This window comes from Drosophila subpulchrella, unplaced genomic scaffold, assembly GCF_014743375.2.
Source record: "Drosophila subpulchrella strain 33 F10 #4 breed RU33 unplaced genomic scaffold, RU_Dsub_v1.1 Primary Assembly Seq370, whole genome shotgun sequence".
NCBI classification, from domain to species: Eukaryota; Metazoa; Arthropoda; class Insecta; order Diptera; family Drosophilidae; genus Drosophila; species Drosophila subpulchrella.
Window position 1 is genome coordinate 829087 of NW_023665591.1, and position 18276 is coordinate 847362.

The 18276-nt window shown below is 34.3% G+C and overlaps 1 protein-coding gene across 3 annotated transcripts in view; it reads right to left on the reverse strand.

Moving 5' to 3' along the window:
* The window catches only part of LOC119561817 (tiggrin), a 217120-nt gene extending 201639 nt beyond the window's left edge, over window positions 1-15481 (reverse strand). The window contains exons 1-2 of one of the 3 annotated variants that reach the window (XM_037875294.1): window positions 15335-15479; window positions 13931-14164 (exon numbers count right to left, since the gene is read on the reverse strand). In XM_037875294.1, the coding sequence (XP_037731222.1) occupies window positions 13931-14164; window positions 15335-15467 (367 nt within the window). In that variant the 5' untranslated portion in view covers window positions 15468-15479. Of the gene's footprint in view, window positions 1-13930; window positions 14165-15334 lie in introns of all 3 variants that reach the window. The other 2 variants (XM_037875295.1, XM_037875296.1) reach the window with 2 other exon arrangements.
* Window positions 15482-18276: the final 2795 nt, after the last annotated feature.

Here is an 18276-nt window from a genome sequence, read left to right on the forward strand (position 1 = left end):
CCAAGCCCATCCACCATATGGGGACGATTCCTAGTCATGGTATTGGGGTACTTAAACTCTTGAGAAAAAAAATTCTGATATCAAACAAAAACACCTCTTAACGAGGTAAAAAGTAGTGGCGAACGCGCCTTTGACAAATATTTCTGATATCAAGAATTGGGACAAAAAATGATATTACATTCGATAAAATAAATAAACTATATTAAATTTATGTATTCGGCACGCTACAACGGAAAATTTACGTGTAGGTAAATAAATATTTACTGTTGCGGGCCGAAATCATAAATTTAATATAGTTTATTTATTTTATCGAATAAAATATCATTTTTCGTCACTTCTTGATATCAAAAATTTTTGTTAAAGGCGCGTTCGCCACTACTTTTTACCTCGTTAAGAGGTGTTTTTGTTTGATCTTCATATAGTAAAATTGTCTGACTATAATAGAATTAGAGTTATGACAAAAAGTTATTTTTTAAAACCACTTTTTGACTATTTTCTCAAAATTGAGTAGAACGATTTCTTTTTAAATTTCAAATCATATAGCCCTTGAGATTCCTAAACTTTTGATCTATAACACTTTTTGCCCTGAAAATTACCGTTTGGAAGATATTAAGCGATAAAAAGTGCAACTCGTTTCAGCTCCGTATACGAAATATTCCATACTTATTGGAATAAACAAGAAAAAAACCAATTTGATGAAAAATATTCTTATTCGATTTTTTCAAACGGACAATCTGTTATGGTTTTAGGGTCCTTTACTTGCATGAAGCTAATCGAAATAGGAAAGTTGATCTATTTGATCTACCACTTTGGGGAAAACCCGCTAGTTCGGCGAGAAATGTAAGAAACGACAGATTTCTCTTGGAATTTGAAACTATACAGCCCTTGAGATTCCAAACATGTGCTGTTAAAATAGGTAATTGAAGCGATAAAAATTTGTTGTGCCTAATTTAAGGTGGCGTTCAGCTAAAATTAGGGGTAGAATCTGTGTGTTTGGTTTTTCAATAGCCATATTTGGACGACTCCTAGTCATTATATTGGGGTACTTAAACTTTTGAGCAAAAAACTTCTGATATCAAACAAAAACACCTCTTAACGAGCTAAAAAGTAGTGGCGAACGCGCCTTTAACAAAAATTTCTGATATCAACAATTGTGACGAAAAATTATATTACATTCGATAAAATAAATAAACTATATTAAATTTATGTATTCGGCACGTTACAACAGAAAATGTACGTGTAGGTAAATAAATATTTACTTTGCGGACCGAAATCATAAATTTAATATAGTATAGTATAGAACACTGCCGGGACCACCATCGTCTCCGATTGCTGGAGAGCGTAACACTGCTTGGATGACTCAGGCTTTCAACATCTGGAAGTCAACCACTCCATCAATTTTGTTGGCCCAGTCACGAAGGCCAATACCCAAAAAATTGAGCGCCTGTGCCGAGAACTTAAAGATAGCATTCCGCACTATGGCCGAAAGAAGGAACACTATGATAAATATTTGGCGCGTTCCGCCTTTTTTATAAAGCACGAGCCGCACACCGTGTACTTCCATTTCTTCCTTGCAGCCATGGCGGATCTGTACAGCCCGAAGAGCACTTCATATGATGTTTGTTAAATATGAAACCAAAACATCGTCTAAGTTCTAATTAAACAAGAAAGGAAGTTAACTTCGGCAAGCCGAAGTTTGTATACCCTTGCAGCTATAATTATTAAATTTAAAAATACAAAAAATGATTTTCCCAATAGTATAAGATAATATGTCAAAAAACACCGAAGCTATAATTTGTTTCATATTATTTTCCTACCAATTTTCCGATCGTTCCTATGGCAGCTATATGATATAGTCGTCCGATTTTGATCAAATTAAATTCAAAACTCAGAACTAATTAAAAAATGTTATTTCTAAGCGTAGGAGGTTATATGTTAAAAAAAAACCGAAGCTATAATTTGTTTCATATTATTTTTTACATCTTTTGGGAAATATTCATCACGATAGCATTAAAACTGAGAGACTAGATTGCGTAGAAACGAACAGACGGTCAGACGGCTAAATAGACTCGTCTAGTGATGCTGATCAAGAATATATATACTTTATGGGGTCGGAAACGTCTCCATCACTGCATTGCAAACTTGTTAATGAATTCATTATACGCTCTGCAAGGGTATACAAATTTTAAAAATATTAAGAATTGTGGGCGCTTGGCAGGTTTTGGGCCCATGCGCTACGCAAGAACCTTAAGAATCTGGATGCCAAATCCCAACTTTGCAGCTTTTATAGATCAACTCGGCTAGTGATCCTGACCAAGAATATTCATACTTTATAGGGTCGGCAACACTTTCTTTTATCTGTACATGCTTGACGACGAATCTAAGAATGTTTCATTTCTTTATAACTTGCAGAATCGCAAAAAATGCAGTGGATCACCAAGTTGGACAACGTGAAAGACTAGCAAGCTATTGTGTGACAAAGAATACAATTTAAAGGGTGAAGTTACTAAATATGACCTCCCGCCTTTATAATAAAAGGTTGTTACTAATGTCAAACAACTTATAAATCACATCGAGGCTACCACAACCAATATAAGATTTAAGATACCTGGACCTGCTACAGCCCGATGGCGATGCATACAAGATCGTTCAACATCTCTTGTGGAGTACAATATCCCGATTAACTCTTGGCAATTTAAAATTAATAGATCTTTCAGGATCGTAGTCAAAGGGCTACATTCATCTACGGATCCTGAAGATATCAAGGCTGATTTGGGCGTCGCTGGTCATGATGCTCGCAATATTTACATCCTCCCTGATAAGAACAATGGTTACAGGTCTAATATTTCCTTCGTTGAGCTAGAGTCTACGACATTAAGTCGTTTTCCTTAAAAATAAATTGGACGCAAATTTCATTTTTTGCTTGGTGTAGTATGCAATATTTTTTTTAGAAAAGTGTCCGAACATAAATACATTTTGTTTCGTAAGCGACCGTAAAGTGTTTCAAATTAAACTAAAATCGCAAAAGCCAGTAGTGCACATAAAAATACCCTTCGTTTATTATTTTACTTTTGGACAGACATCAGAAAATTAATAAAGAGCCATAGTTTCACAAACGTTTCGTCAGATAGTCACCACAGGGCATGGGTTACATTGAAAGCAGTAAGTGAGGGGGTCCGCATGAAAAATAGGGTTAATCCAGAAAAGGCTCAGGAAATAGTTAGTTTGTATTTTTAAGAATTTGGGATTAAATTTAATAAATATAACTGCAAGGGTATACAAACTTCGGGCTGCCGAAGTTAACTTCCTTTCTTGTTTTCTTAGTCTGCTTAAGAATTTGGGCAACTTTTCAGCGAATTTTGAAATCGTTTTTTTAGCGGGGGACTACAATGCTTGCAATCGATTTTGGGGTTGTAGCCGCCCTTACTGAGAGGTGTTCAGCTTTTAGATCATATTACGTCTTCAAGTCTGCAATTCTTAGTCAAATTGATTTTGCTATTAGGATGGATGCAAAACGCGTCAACCACAAGACTTAGCTATCTTTAAAAGGGCGATTCATTATTAAGAAAAGCTCTTTATAATGCTAGGACAGACTTTTTCTTCCCTAAGCATAGTGCTATCGATCCGGTTGCTGGTTGATACTGCCTTTCATCGAGTCTGGCACTGCGGCTTACTCTCTAAGTTTAAACACATTTCTCCCACAACATACTTTGATCTTCTCCGCTCATTTCTTGTTTGCAAAACCTTCCACAAATTCACCTCGGACCTTCCTTAGTCCAGTAGCAGGAATGGTCTAACAGCTACTTATGCAGAGGACAATGCATTTCTGGCGAGAACTGTTCTGCGAAGAGAGGCGACATGCATGTCAAGACATGTTAAATGAGTTTAAGGCCTGGGCGTCGAGGTGGATTATCTCAACAGGCTAAACACTTATCGCCTCACCCCGGACGGGACTCCAATAAAGCACTCCGACACGGTTAAGTTGCTTTCGCTTACTTTGGACATGCGGCTAACATGGAAGCAGCACGTTGTGGCTACCTGTGAGTTCACAAGGCAAAAGGCGAAGAAAATGTAACTGCTCCTTCCTCCGGGCAGTGTCGATCACGGCCTATACTCGGCTCTTCAAAGCTATTTTATTTTACATTAAGGTATAAACTTCTGGGACACTGCCTGTAGCAGGTCTATAAAGAATGTAATTCTGCCAAGCTAAAATGTTAAGAAATAATTTAAAAACTCCATACTATACAAGAAACACTACCATTTTTTAAGATCTCAAAATCCTGTTTGTACATCTATCACTAAGTCAGAAGAAGGTTAAAAAGATTGCACACATCAGACAATTGGATACTTGGACGCATAGACTGCCCAATTTTTTTAATTGTCTTTTTTTTATTACACTATATGTTGCTTTTACCATGGGTGAGCGTAAATTGAGTTTGACAAAACACATACAATGTTTTATTTGCATGCATATCGAAAAAAAAAATTAAATAAAATAATTATGCTATTGAAATCTAGTTTTATGTATTCCTCGGGAAAGCTTCACAGATGTTTATTTTTGAAAAGTATATACAGGTACATATAGGTACATTAATGGGTACAGTTTACATGCGCTTTCTAAATATTGATATTGATCAATATAATGTGATTGATTGGCGCATACAGGCGCATTCTAAATAAGTGCACCTAAGTGCATTTCAGAGTACATACAAATGATTTTTTTGTTCCGCACCCGTGAAAACCCGAGAAAACTAAATTTGGGAAATTTTATTGTTCATATTTTACTGGTTTTTAATAAACGCGCTACAAACGTTCTTTTTAAATAAAAAAACGGCTTGGGATACTAAAGAAAACACGTTCCCGAAAAGAATTGGTAAAAGAGTGGGAAAATATGGCGTCGTTTGGAGTCCATTTTCCAAGTATAAAAACTCGTCATTAAAAAAAACTTAAAAATTGAGATTTTTAAATTAAAAACAAGAAAGGAAGTTAACTTCGGCAATCCGAAGTTTGTATACCCTTGCAGCTATAATTATTAAATTTAAAAATACAAAAAATGATTTTCCCAATAGTATAAGATAATATGTCAAAAAACACCGAAGCTATAATTTGTTTCATATTATTTTCTGATATAGTCGTCTATTATATGATATAGTCGTCCGATTTTGATAAAATTAAATTCAAAATTCAGAACTAATTAAAAAATGTTATTTCCAAGCGTTGGAGGTTATATGTTGAAAAACACCGAATCTATAATTTGTTCCTATTATTTTTCCACCAATTTTCCGATCGTTCCTATGGCAGCTATATGATATAGTCGTCCGATTTCGATAAAATTTAATTCAAAATTCAAAACTAATTAAAAAATGTTATTTCCAAGTGTAGGAGGTTATATGTTGAAAAACACCGAAGCTATAATTTGTTTCATATTATTTTTCCACCAATTTTCCGACCGTTCCTATGGCAGCTATATCATAGACGTCCGATTTCGATAAAATTTAATTCGAAACTCAAACCTAATTAAAATATGTTATTTCCAAGCTTAGGAGGTTATAAGCTAAAAAACACCATAGATATAATATTTATACCCGTTACTCGGGTTTCTCCGTTTCTACGCAAACTAGTCTCTCAGTTTTAAAGCTATCGGGCTAAAACTTTCCCAAAAGTCTTATATCTTTTGCAGGTAGTATATAAGTCGAAACAAGCCGGATCGGACAACTATATCTTACAGCTCCCATAGGAATTATAGAAAAAAAAATTTTTTTTAATTATATCTTTGGTGTTTTTAAACATATAACCTCCTAAGCTTGGAAATTTTTTAAGTTTTTAATTTTGAATTTAATTTTATCGAAATCGGACGACTATATCATATAGCTGACATAGGAACGATCGGAAAATTGGTAGGAAAATAATATGAAACAAATTATAGCTTCGGTTTTTTTTTAACATATAACCTCCTACGCTTAGAAATAACATTTTTTAATTAGTTCTGAGTTTTGAATTTAATTTGATCAAAATCGGACGACTATATCATATAGCTGCCATAGGAACGATCGGAAAATTGGTAGGAAAATAATATGAAACAAATTATAGCTTCGGTGTTTTTTGACATATTATCTTATACTATTGGGAATATCATTTTTTGTGTTTTTAAATTTAATAAATATAGCTGGAAGGGTATATAAGCTTCGGCTTGCCGAAGCTAACTTTCTTTCTTGTTTTCCCACCAATTTAACGATCGTTCCTATGGCAGCTATATGATATAGTTGTCCGATTTTGATCAAATTAAATTAATATAGATTTTACCTCAGAAAATACATTTTAAAATGTATAACTCCGGTTGAATTAATCGGATCGACTTCATTTTATCCTTAATTTTAAGCCCAAAAAAATTGTATCTCAAAAAAATTTGCTTAATTTAATTGAATTCAGAAATTACACTTTAAAATGTATATAACTCCGGTTGAATTAATCGGATCGACTTCATTTTATCCTGAATTTTAAACCGAAAAAACATTTTTTTTCAAAAAAATTTGTTTAATTTAATTCCGAAATTTTGTTAGTAAACACCATTAAAGCATAACCTTCGTATAACCAGCTTAAAAAGATTTGTATAATACAATTTTATCATTTTTGTGTCGAAAGATGTCGAGCTTAACGCAACAAGCCCTCTGATTTTTCTCGCTCACTCACATTTGGCAGATAGGAACATCGCGCATCTCGTTAACTCTTACTAGGTATGCATACACATTTTTTGCAGTGTCGTGCACTTACCGATGAAACCAAAGGTCTTGTTGTTGTAATTCAAAACGTCGGCAGACATCTGTTTCTTGTATTCTTAGCTTTACCGCGGAGCCCGTTGGTGATGATTTACATATATGGGCATTTTCCTCAGGAGTATTCAATTATCATGGAAATCTCGAAATGGTTCGTGGAAAATTTTGGCAGTGTACCTGTGTAATTACAGCTATGTGTCGATCCATCGCTGCCACCGCCTCTGCCGCTGTTGCCGTTTCTACAGATGTTCTTCGTTATTATTAGTTGATGGGCTTGGTACCGTCGGATTCGCCGTCGTCGTTGACCAGTCTTTCTTTGTCAGTCTTGATGATATTTGTTAATTTCACCTAGTCGAGTTCAATCAGCTTGGAAAATTTACTTTTCTTCATTCACACTATCGCTGGCTAAAACTTGTAAGCTTTGTTGAGAGCATTGTATTGCTGTTGACTGTGCTATTTATGCTGCTCATTACTTTTGTCAGGAATTTTGTATTATTTAGGGTGTTAACGCACTCTTAAAAATTGTAGTTTATTACGGGCTCCGGTTACGGCGGACAGACGGAAAGGTAAAGGCGACGGCAAAAGCCGCGGTCTGTTTGGTAGCAAAAGGTGACATGTTGAGCAATTCGCTTGAAAATTTAATCGAGCACTAAAGCGATTAGCGGTAAATTTGAGTCCGCAAGCTGACCCTAGCAGAATCCAGAAGTGCGTATAAAAGAAGTAAGAAGAAGTCATGGAGAAGGGCGGTCAGAAACTCATCCGTCTAATACCCACTGTCGCTCAACCCGAGAAGAATCCCCGTTTATAACAGCCAAAGAAAAGGAAAACGAACCCTTGATTCAGAAGCGCAAAGTCTCGGCATGAGGATCAAAAATGGGTTCCAAAGTGTCTAAAACGGTCGTGATCACAAAGAAGAAATTGCGTGTATATGGACATTTCCAGGGGTCGCGAACGTACGTTCGTACGCACTTAGTGCAAACAAAACAAGAAAGGAAGTTTCGTAGAAGATCGACTCGTCTAGTCATGCTGATCAAGAATATATATACTTTATGGGTTCGGAAACGTCACCTTCACTGCGTTGCAAACTTCTGACTGAAATAAATATACCCTCTGCAAGGGTATAATAATAAATGCAAGGGTATAATAAATATTTCACTATTTCGCTGACCGTTTCTTTGACAGCTATATGTTAGAGTCTTCCGATTTGTATTAAATATTATTCGAAATTCTTAAAAATACACAAAATGTTATTTCCAATAGTGTAAGATAATATAACAAAAATCACCGAAGCTATAATTTGTTTCATATTATTTTCCCACCAATTTTCCGATCGTTCCTATAGCAGCTATATGATGTAGTCGTCCGATTTTGATAAAACTTAATTCGAAATTCAATACTAATTAAAAAAATTTCATTTCCAAGCTTAAGAGGTTTTATGTTAAAAAAAACACCGAAGCTATAATTTGTTTCATATTATTTTCCCACCAATTTTCCGATCGTCCCTATGGCAGCTATATGATATAGTCGTCCGATTATGATAAAATTAAATTCAAAATTCAGAACTAATTAAAAATTTTATTTTCAATTCTGCGATCGTTCCTTTGGCAGCTATATGATATAGTCGTCCGATTTTGATAAAATTCAATTCGAAATTCAGAATGAATTAAAAAATGTTATTTCCAAGCGTAGGAGGTTATATGTTAAGGAACACCGAAGCTATAACTTGTTTCATATTATTTTCCCACCAATTTTACGATCGTTCCTATGGCAGCTATATGATATAGTCGTCCGATTTTGATAAAACTTAATTCGAAACTCAGAACTAATTAAAAAATGTTATTTCCAAGCGTAGGAGGTTATATGTTAAGGAACACCGAAGCTATAATTTGTTTCATATTATTTTCCAAACCAATTTTACGATCGTTCCTATGGCAGCTATATGATATAGTCTTCCGATTTTGATAAAATTTAATTCGAAATTCTAAACTAATTAAAAAATGTTATTTCCAAGAAAAGGAGGTAATAAGTTAAAAAACACCAAAGATATAATATTTTAACATTTTTTTTCCGATTATTCCAATGGGAGCTATAAGATATAGTTGTCCGATCTGGCTGGTTCCGACTTATATACTACGTGCAAAAGATATAAGACTTTTGGGAAAGTTTCAGCCCGATAGCTTTAAAACTGAGACTAGTTTGCGTAGAAACGGACGGACAGACGGACATGGCTAGATCGACTCGTCTAGTGATGCTGATCAAGAATATATATACTTTATGGGGTCGGAAACGTCTCCTTCACTGCGTTGCAAACTTCTGACTGAAATCAATATACCCTCTGCAAGGGTATAACAAGAAAGAAAGTTAGCTTCGGCAAGCCGAAGCTTATATACCCTTGCAGCTATAAATTTTAAATTTAAAAACACAAAAAGTGATATTCCCAATAGTATAAGATATTATATTATATTATGTTCCTACCAATTTTCCTATCGTTCCTATGGCAGCTATATGATATAGTCGACCGATTTTGATCAAATTAAATTCGAAATTCAGAACTAATTGAAAAATGTTATTTCCAAGCGTATGATTTTTGATAAAATTAAATTCCAAATTCAGAAATAATTAAAAAATGTTATTTCCAAGCGTTGGAGGTTATGTTGAAAAACACCGAAGATATAATTTTTTTAAATTTTTTTATCCGATTATTCCTATGGGAGCTATAAGATATAGCTGTCCGATCCGGCTGGTTCCGACTTATATACTACCCGCAAAAGATATAAGACTTTTGGGAAAGTTTTAGCCCGATAACTTTAAAACTGAGAGACTAGTTTGCGTAGAAACGGACGGACAGACGGACATGGCTAGATCGACTCGTCTAGTCATGCTGATCAAGAATATATATACTTTATGGGGTCGGAAACATCTCCTTCACTGCGTTGCAAACTTCTGACTGAAATCAATATACCCTTTGCAAGGGTATAATAAGAAAAAAAATCTTTTCTGAATTTTTTTTTTTTGCTATTCGATAGCCTTTTGTTAGTTCTTTGCTTAGTGTAAATGATGGGATTTATTGAGCTACCGTTTTCATAATATTGGCAAAAAACATGCGGTCGCGAACGTACACAAAATGGAAGTCGATATTGTCATCTAGTAAAATGCAAATATCTGCGAATTGGGGCGGAATATTCTAAAGCAATTACTTTACTTTTAAAATGGATTCATGTAGCTTTCATTCGAGTCTGTTCCCAAGGAAATATCTCCATTTGTTATTTTTTATTGAATTAAGTACCGGTCGCGAACGTACGGGTCGCGAACGTACGATTTTTCCATGTTGTTTTATTAACAGTTAATTGAAAATTTGTTTGTTATCCAAGAGGGCAAGGATTTTTATCTTCTCATTTGATTGCAATAAAAAGATTTGGTAGAAAAAGTTCAAACAAATCATATTTTTTGCCTGCGAAATAATTAATCATAAAAATGCCTTTAAAAGTAGCTAAAAATGAAAAAAAAAATGCATTTTTTCAGTTATTAGGGAGATTTCTTCAACAAAACAAATTAAATATGCTTTGGTTCCACTGTGTTATGAAAATATGGCCTTTGATTTGTGAAAATACGAAAAAAATTCGATGATTTTGAAGATTTTTTTGTTTTGGTCCTGGTTGACCATTTGGCGGATTTGCCCATATATATTTTTTAAATTATTTAATCTACTTTTAGTCTCAACTCTATAAAGTGTATATCTTTTCATATTATTTGTCAGAACTGTGCACCCGTTCCCAAAACTTAATAATATTATAATGTGATCCGAAATATTACAATGTCTTGGTAGAAACCCATTAAAAAAGGGGAAGCTGGTAAAATAAGAGAAGGGCTAAAGAACAATAAAATAACTATCGACCGACAACTATAACATAAGGGGATCGTGTAGCACGGCCCGCGACTTTGGCACACAACGTGTGTGTTAATCGTGTTGCGATAAAGCGACAGCTAAGCTTGTGGGGCAGTGTGGACAGAAGACCGGCGAGCTTTACATATTCTACCCACATTTGGGTACGATAAATTCATTCTCGTTATGTTGATAGAGAGAGGTTTCGAAAGGACTCACCCCAAATACAGTATGATTAGCCGGCAGCCAGCGTGTCTGGTCGGGACCCAACTCTCTCGGCCCATGTCCACCTCAGGACTATCACTGCGGACGGCAGTACACGTAGTGACGAAGCGCGCAAGAGAGCGTGCGAAGACAACTACTATATATAGCCGCAGAATTAAAAATCTGCCATTATGGTCCGATCGTAACGAATGATACACCAATTGAAAGGTATCGCAAAAACTAAGAAGATTGCATACCAAGACTTTCGAAATATAGATTTGTTTGGGAGTAAAAGCGGTGAAAGTGTAAAAGTAAAAATTTAGAAAATTGGAGCTGCTGGATACGGTGGGTATAAAAGCCCCCGGCTGTTTAGCTAGTTATATTCTTACTGAGAATACGCGTCGAATGACACCTCATTTGTTGAAATCCGAAGTCCCGTTCAAAAGAAATTAAAAAAACAAGATTTTCTTCTTCTTTCCGAAATGAAAATTTTTGTGCCTTTGTTTGTGGGTTTGGGTGTATAAAGTAGCTTGAAGTAGAAAACGTTTGTTCTACGACTTTTAGAAAAACCCGCTAGTTTAGCGGAAAAAAAAAGCCAGATTTAAAATGCTTATAGTATCTAAACAACTAATGCTTCAGAAACGTGCTATATATCTCTGAAAAGACAATTTATTTTGCTAAATATCTTCATATAGTAAAATTGTCTGACTATAATAGAATTAGAGTTATGACAAAAAGTTATTTTTTAAAACCACTTTTTGACTATTTTCTCAAAATTGAGTCGAACGATTTCCTTTTAAATTTTAAATCATATAGCCCTTGAGATTCCTAAACTTTTGATCTATAACACTTTTTGCCTTGAAAATTACCGTTTGGAAGATATTAAGCGATAAAAAGTGCAACTCGTTTCAGCTCCGTATACGAAATATTCCATACTTATTGGAATAAACAAGAAAAAAACCAATTTGATGAAATATATTCTTATTCAATTTTTTCAAACGGAAAATCTGTTATGGTTTTAGGTTCCTTTACTTGCATGAAGCTAATCGAAATAGGAAAGTTGATCTATTTGATCTACCACTTTGGGAAAACCCGCTAGTTCGGCGGGAAATGTAAGAAACGACAGATTTCTCTAGGAGTTTGAAACTATACAGCCCTTGAGATTCCAAACATGTGCTATTAAAATAGGTAATTGAAGCGATAAAAATTTGTTGTGCCTAATTTAAGGTGGCGTTCAGCTAAGATTAGGGGTCGAATCTGTGTGTTTGGTTTTTCAATAGCCATATGTGGACGACTCCTAGTCATGATATTGGGGTACTTAAACTCTTGAGCAAAAAAACTTCTGATATCAAACAAAAAAACCTCTTAACGAGGTAAAAAGTAGTGGCGAACGCGCCTTAAACAAAAATTTCTGATATCAACAATTGTGACGGAAAATGATATTACATTCGATAAAGTAAATAAACTATATTAAATTTCTGTATTCGGCACGTTACAACAGAAAATGTACGTGTAGGTAAATAAATATTTACTTTGCGGACCGAAATCATAAATTTAATATAGTAAATATTTATTTACCTACACGTAAATTTTCTGTTGTAACGTGCCGAATACAGAAATTTAATATAGTTTATTTACTTTATCGAATGTAATATCATTTTCCGTCACAATTGTTGATATCAGAAATTTTTGTTTAAGGCGCGTTCGCCACTACTTTTTACCTCGTTAAGAGGTTTTTTTGTTTGATAATAATATAATTATATTATTCAAATGTGAAATGGCATCTCTTTCCATTTCGAAAAGAGGTTAGCCGAGATGCACATACAGTCTTGGGAGCCCATGAATTTTATAAGCACTTTTCGCTTCAAACCCAAAATACTGTTGAAAAGCGTATAATATTGTAATTCCGTCATGTTACTGCCCTTTCTTTCGATGAATATAAAACTTCAGTCTTGCATATTTCAGTCTTGTAATAACTTAATTAATGTGTAAAAATTGACGTCAGCATCATAGCAACCCTTTTTTCGAGGAAATATGTGAAGGTATTTAATTTGATTCTTTTACTAAACCAGCCATAGCGCTTTCGATTTGCCATAGATTTTTGCCAAGTTGGTCCAATTTTTAAGCACTTATATTTTGTATCTCTTGCTCAAAATAACGTATAAAATTTTTGTAAGGTAGTAAAACTCAAAAGAAAACTAGTTTTTTCAAAAAACGACTAGAAAATTCAAATTAACTTCTTAATAACTCCGTTAATTGGAGTCCTATCGCAACAAGTGATATGTCCTTAAAAATGAATATTTATCTACTTTCAGATTGTGTCAACTGCCATACGGTTAGATAATTGGATTCTGTGATTCTCTTTAATAATGCAACATAAAATAACATAATTTTCGCGAATATCTCATAAACGATTCTATGTAAAAATTTTTGAGTGATACCAGCGTGTACAGGAAAAACATATTAGTCTAGAAAAAGCGGTTTTAAATCTGAACTTTTGTTGCTGTAATCGTCAAGAATCTTCATGCCGAATCCCAACATTCTAGCTTTTATAGTTTCCGAGATCTCAGCGTTCATACGGACAGACGGACGGACGGACATGGCTAAATCGAATCCTAATGAAAAATAGATATACTTTATGGGGTCGGAAATGGTTTATTCTACCTGTTACGTACCTCCCACGAATCTATTATACCCTTTTACTCTACGAGTAACGGGTATAAAAATATGGGCCAAGATATGTTTGAATGTGCAAGAGCCTAGTCAATTGTATGGACGGTTTAGTTGTTAGGAAACTATAGGTGTTTTCTTTTTAGCCTTCTTTGGTTTTCTCGCCAAGCTAGCTAAATTTTCAAACAGGGGTAAGGTAAAAAGTATTTTAAAATTGATTATCAGGGTTTGGTACCGATCGACGCGTATTTGCACTACATCTAGTACTGTCCATTATGTCCGATTACTTTACTAGATTTTGTTTAAAATTATCTAATTAATACAAATTATATGAATGTCAGTCCCGCGAATTTAAGATTTGCAAGTTCGCTTAAATTATTCTAAGACCCCTAAAACTTACCACTCCAGGAAGATGTGTAGCGAAAGTCAGTCAATCCCTGGGAGAGACCGTTGAATTTCTGCTTCAGTTCATTAGCCAGCTCTCGCACTTCATTGAAGTTCCCGGAGGCCCAAGAATTTAGCTGTGGTACTGTCTGTGAGAACTGTTCAGGACTTTGATAGGACACGTAGCCTCGACAGATAGCAAACGCCAAAAGCAAGGTGAGACCTCCCAGAGCCCTCATCCCGTGACAACCTTAATAATAATAATAATAACAATAATAACAACAATAATAATAATAATAATAATAATAATAATAATAATAATAATAATAATAATAATAATAATAATAATAATAATAATAATAATAATAATAATAATAATAATAATAATAATAATAATAATAATAATAATAATAATAATAATAATAATAATAATAATAATAATAATAATAATAATAATAATAATAATAATAATAATAATAATAATAATAATAATAATAATAATAATAATAATAATAATAATAATAATAATAATAATAATAATAATAATAATAATAATAATAATAATAATAATAATAATAATAATAATAATAATAATAATAATAATAATAATAATAATAATAATAATAATAATAATAATAATAATAATAATAATAATAATAATAATAATAATAATAATAATAATAATAATAATAATAATAATAATAATAATAATAATAATAATAATAATAGTAATAATAATAATTTTAATAGTAATAATAAAAATAATAATAACAATAATATAAATTAAATGTATATATAATATTTTTCGGCATTTGAATTTATTAAATTTATTCGGCATTTTAAATTTACTAAACAAAAAAATAGTGCCAGGGGTTGGGCATTTATTATTCAGAAAAATATGATCCAAGTTTGGAAATGATCGAGTACTTCTAGCGCTGATAAGGATGTAAAATCTAGTTCAGACCGCAACACGAGATTATCGCACCAGCTGCAGACTGCGGGTCGACAAAGGTTAATCAGGCGATAATAAACGGGATCAGCTCATGAAACAGACTGTTACTTAAAGCTCATTTCATACTTGGTTTTTTATTTAGTTATTTTGACAACAACTTAACTCTAGTTACTCAAAATTCCCTTTCTATCCGGTCTACGTTGATAAGCTCCATGGACATGGCTCCTAAAAATCGACTTCTCAGATAGGGAAACCCATGATTTTCCTAATTCAGTGTAATTTATTTTTTGAACTCATTATAACTATCAGCTATAGCCTGCCTACAGTTATTTTTAAATGGTCTCCCAAGTTCTATTTATTTTAATCATTTTGATAATACCGCGAAGAGGAATATCTATGGCTCGAATAAGAATTATTCGAAGTTAATTTTAATATGGTTTTGATTCAGGACACTTAAGGCTTACTTACTGTTGTTACAGAAATATGATGTGATTCGAGAGGAAACAGTAGCGACTTCTGGCGCGGTTGAAGAGCAACTGACACTTGAGAATCCAGCACGAACAATTATGCATAGATTACTTGCCACGAGAGGCTGCAACATACAGAGAAATCTCTCTATCACTTGCAAGAGCAAGATTATCAACAAAAGAGAGAAACAGAGTTGGTTATTCCTCGACCGACAAATCCTATGGTTTTGGGCAAATCGAATATCCAACAATGTTTATATAAGTGAAATGGATTAACACGTTATCTCCCGAGGAGCTTAGTATTGGTGAACGAATTAACTTATTGTTTTGATTTTCGATCGCATGAAACTGCGCTGCAGATAGCAGCGCTCCCTTCACATGACTCAGAAGGGGTGAACATGTAGTTGGGTGCTTCAAATATTTGAAGTCAATTAGAAGGAAATGTGAAAAAGAAGGGACCTTCAACCGTACTTTCATCGTGGTTACACCGACAAAAAAAACGCATAGTAAAATCAAATATTTGTATAATTTATTTTATAAATCATTGATTTAAATATAAACAAGAAAGAACGCAAAGTCGACAATCGAACGACAATCAAATACCCCTTACTCAGCAGAAAAGAGCGCGAGAGGGAAAGAGAATGCTTGCTTGCATAACACCAACTACAAGGTGAGTTCCAAAGACTTCCAAAGACCTTTTAAAAAAAGACAGAACAAATAGTTTTTTCGGCAAAATCAATTTATTTTATTCAAAATAGTCTTCTTCTGCTTTAATACAGCGTTTTGCACGGTCCAAAAGCATGTCGATCGAGGCCGCCAGTATGCCGGTGCAAGCCTTATGAATGGCCTCTAAGTCTGCATAACGCTTTCCTTTCATCGCCAAATGCATTTTTCCGAAAATGTAGAAGTCGCACGGTGCCATATCAGGCGAATACGGGGAGTGGTTGATGGTTAAAATGTGATTTTTGGTCAAATAGTCGGACACAAGCGTCGATCGATGAGACGGCGCATTATCGTGCAACAAACGCCAACATCCATCTTCGCGATATTAGGGCCGAACACGTCGAATACGGCGCACCAAACGCTTCAAAACTCCAAGGTAGAATACCGTATTAACGTTTTGGCCGGGTGGAACAAATTCTTTGTGGACAATACCCTTGGAATCATAAAAACAAATCAGCATTGTCTTCACTTTTTACTTCTCCAGGCGCGATTTTTTGGGTTTCGGCTCGTCCGTCATTTATGTCCTTACGACCACTTTGAAAACTAAAATTTTTTGATTCAAAAAGTTTCTTCAAAGAAAAATAATAGTAACTGCAAAAAGAATTTTTCAAAAATCATTTTGTTATATTTTTTTTTATGATTTTCTGAAAATGTTTACAAACATGAATTTGAGCCATATTTTTCTTTTTTTCATAAAAATTTTTTCGGACATTGTCACCTTCAAAAAAATCATAAAAAATATAAGCAAAATTATTTTTGAAAAATTCTTTTTGCAGTTACCATTATTTTTGTATGAAGAAACTTTTCGCATCAAAAAATAAGTTTTCAAGTCGAGGAAAAAAGTTTAAAAAGTAGATGTTTACACAAATTCGTTCTTTTCAATAAGTACTGAATGGGTTAAGAAATGTATTGTACCATTCAAACGGCATTTAAATTACCTTTCCATTAATGCCAAGAAGTAAGTTCAAATTATGAGTTTATTTAACCTTTGTTTTGTCAAAATACTTATGCCGACCACTGTAGATAAGTATTTATCAATAAAATCAATTTTAATTTTCACTTTTACACAATCTTCAAAAACGTGGCCGCTAGACAGGTTAGAGCTAGACAGGCTAAAAGTTACCGTCTAGCCGAACCAAACAAGACGCATATGGCGTTAAAGTGGGCGTGGCAAACTTTTTTTGGGCCAATAGATAGGTATTGATAAGCACAATACATTTCAGTTAAAATTTTTATTCTAGCATCAAAACTGTAGGAGCCACAGCTTTGGGTGGCTTGTGGGCTTTAGAGTGGGCGTGGCACCCTGCTGAAACAAACTTGCGCTACGAAAGAAGCTCCGGAATCTGCGTGCCAAATATAGGGGTTGTCGAAAAAGATCGTGAGGGGAAAAGGTAGAAAAAACAAGGAAGAACGCTATAGTCGAGTACCTCGACTATCAGATACCCGTTACTCAGCTAAAGGGACCAAAGGGAAATGGAGATATGCAAGCAGCAAAGCGAGATTGAAATTCGCCACCTACCCGCGATCTCCATATATGGTTATGTGGGCGGTAGACAGATTAAGGCGTTATGGGCGTTGAAGTGGGCGTGGCAATCTTTTTGACTAGACTAATACATTTCAGTTAAGGTTTTTTATCTAGCATGAAAATTGAGGGCGCCACAGGTTTGGGCGGTTTGTGGGCGTTAGAGGGCTGCGTACAAGGATACGGAATCTAAATCTGAAATCTGAATTCTCTATCTTTGATAGTTTCCGAGATATCCGCGTTCATATTTACTACTTTTTGAAGTTTGTGGGAGTTAATGTGGGCGTGGCAAACTTTCGGGTCAATCGATAGGAATTGATAAGAACAATACATTTCAGTTTAAATTTGTATTCTAGCATAAAAACTGTAGGAGCCACAGTTTTTAGCGGTTTGTGGGCGTTGTAGTGGGCGTGGCACCCTGCTGAAACAAACTTGCGCTGCGCAAGAAGCTCAGGAATCTGCATGCCAAATCCCAATAGCTTAGCTCTTATAGTTTCCGAGATCTCAGCGTTCATACGGACAGACAGACAGACGGACAGAAGGACATGGCTAGATCGACTCGGCTAGTGATCCTGATCAAGAACATATATTCTTCATAGGGTCGGAAAGGTTCATACTTTCCGACGAATCTAGAATACCCTTTTACTCTACGAGTAAAATCTAATGCTTGAAGGCAGTGAATTAAACATTCTAAGAGC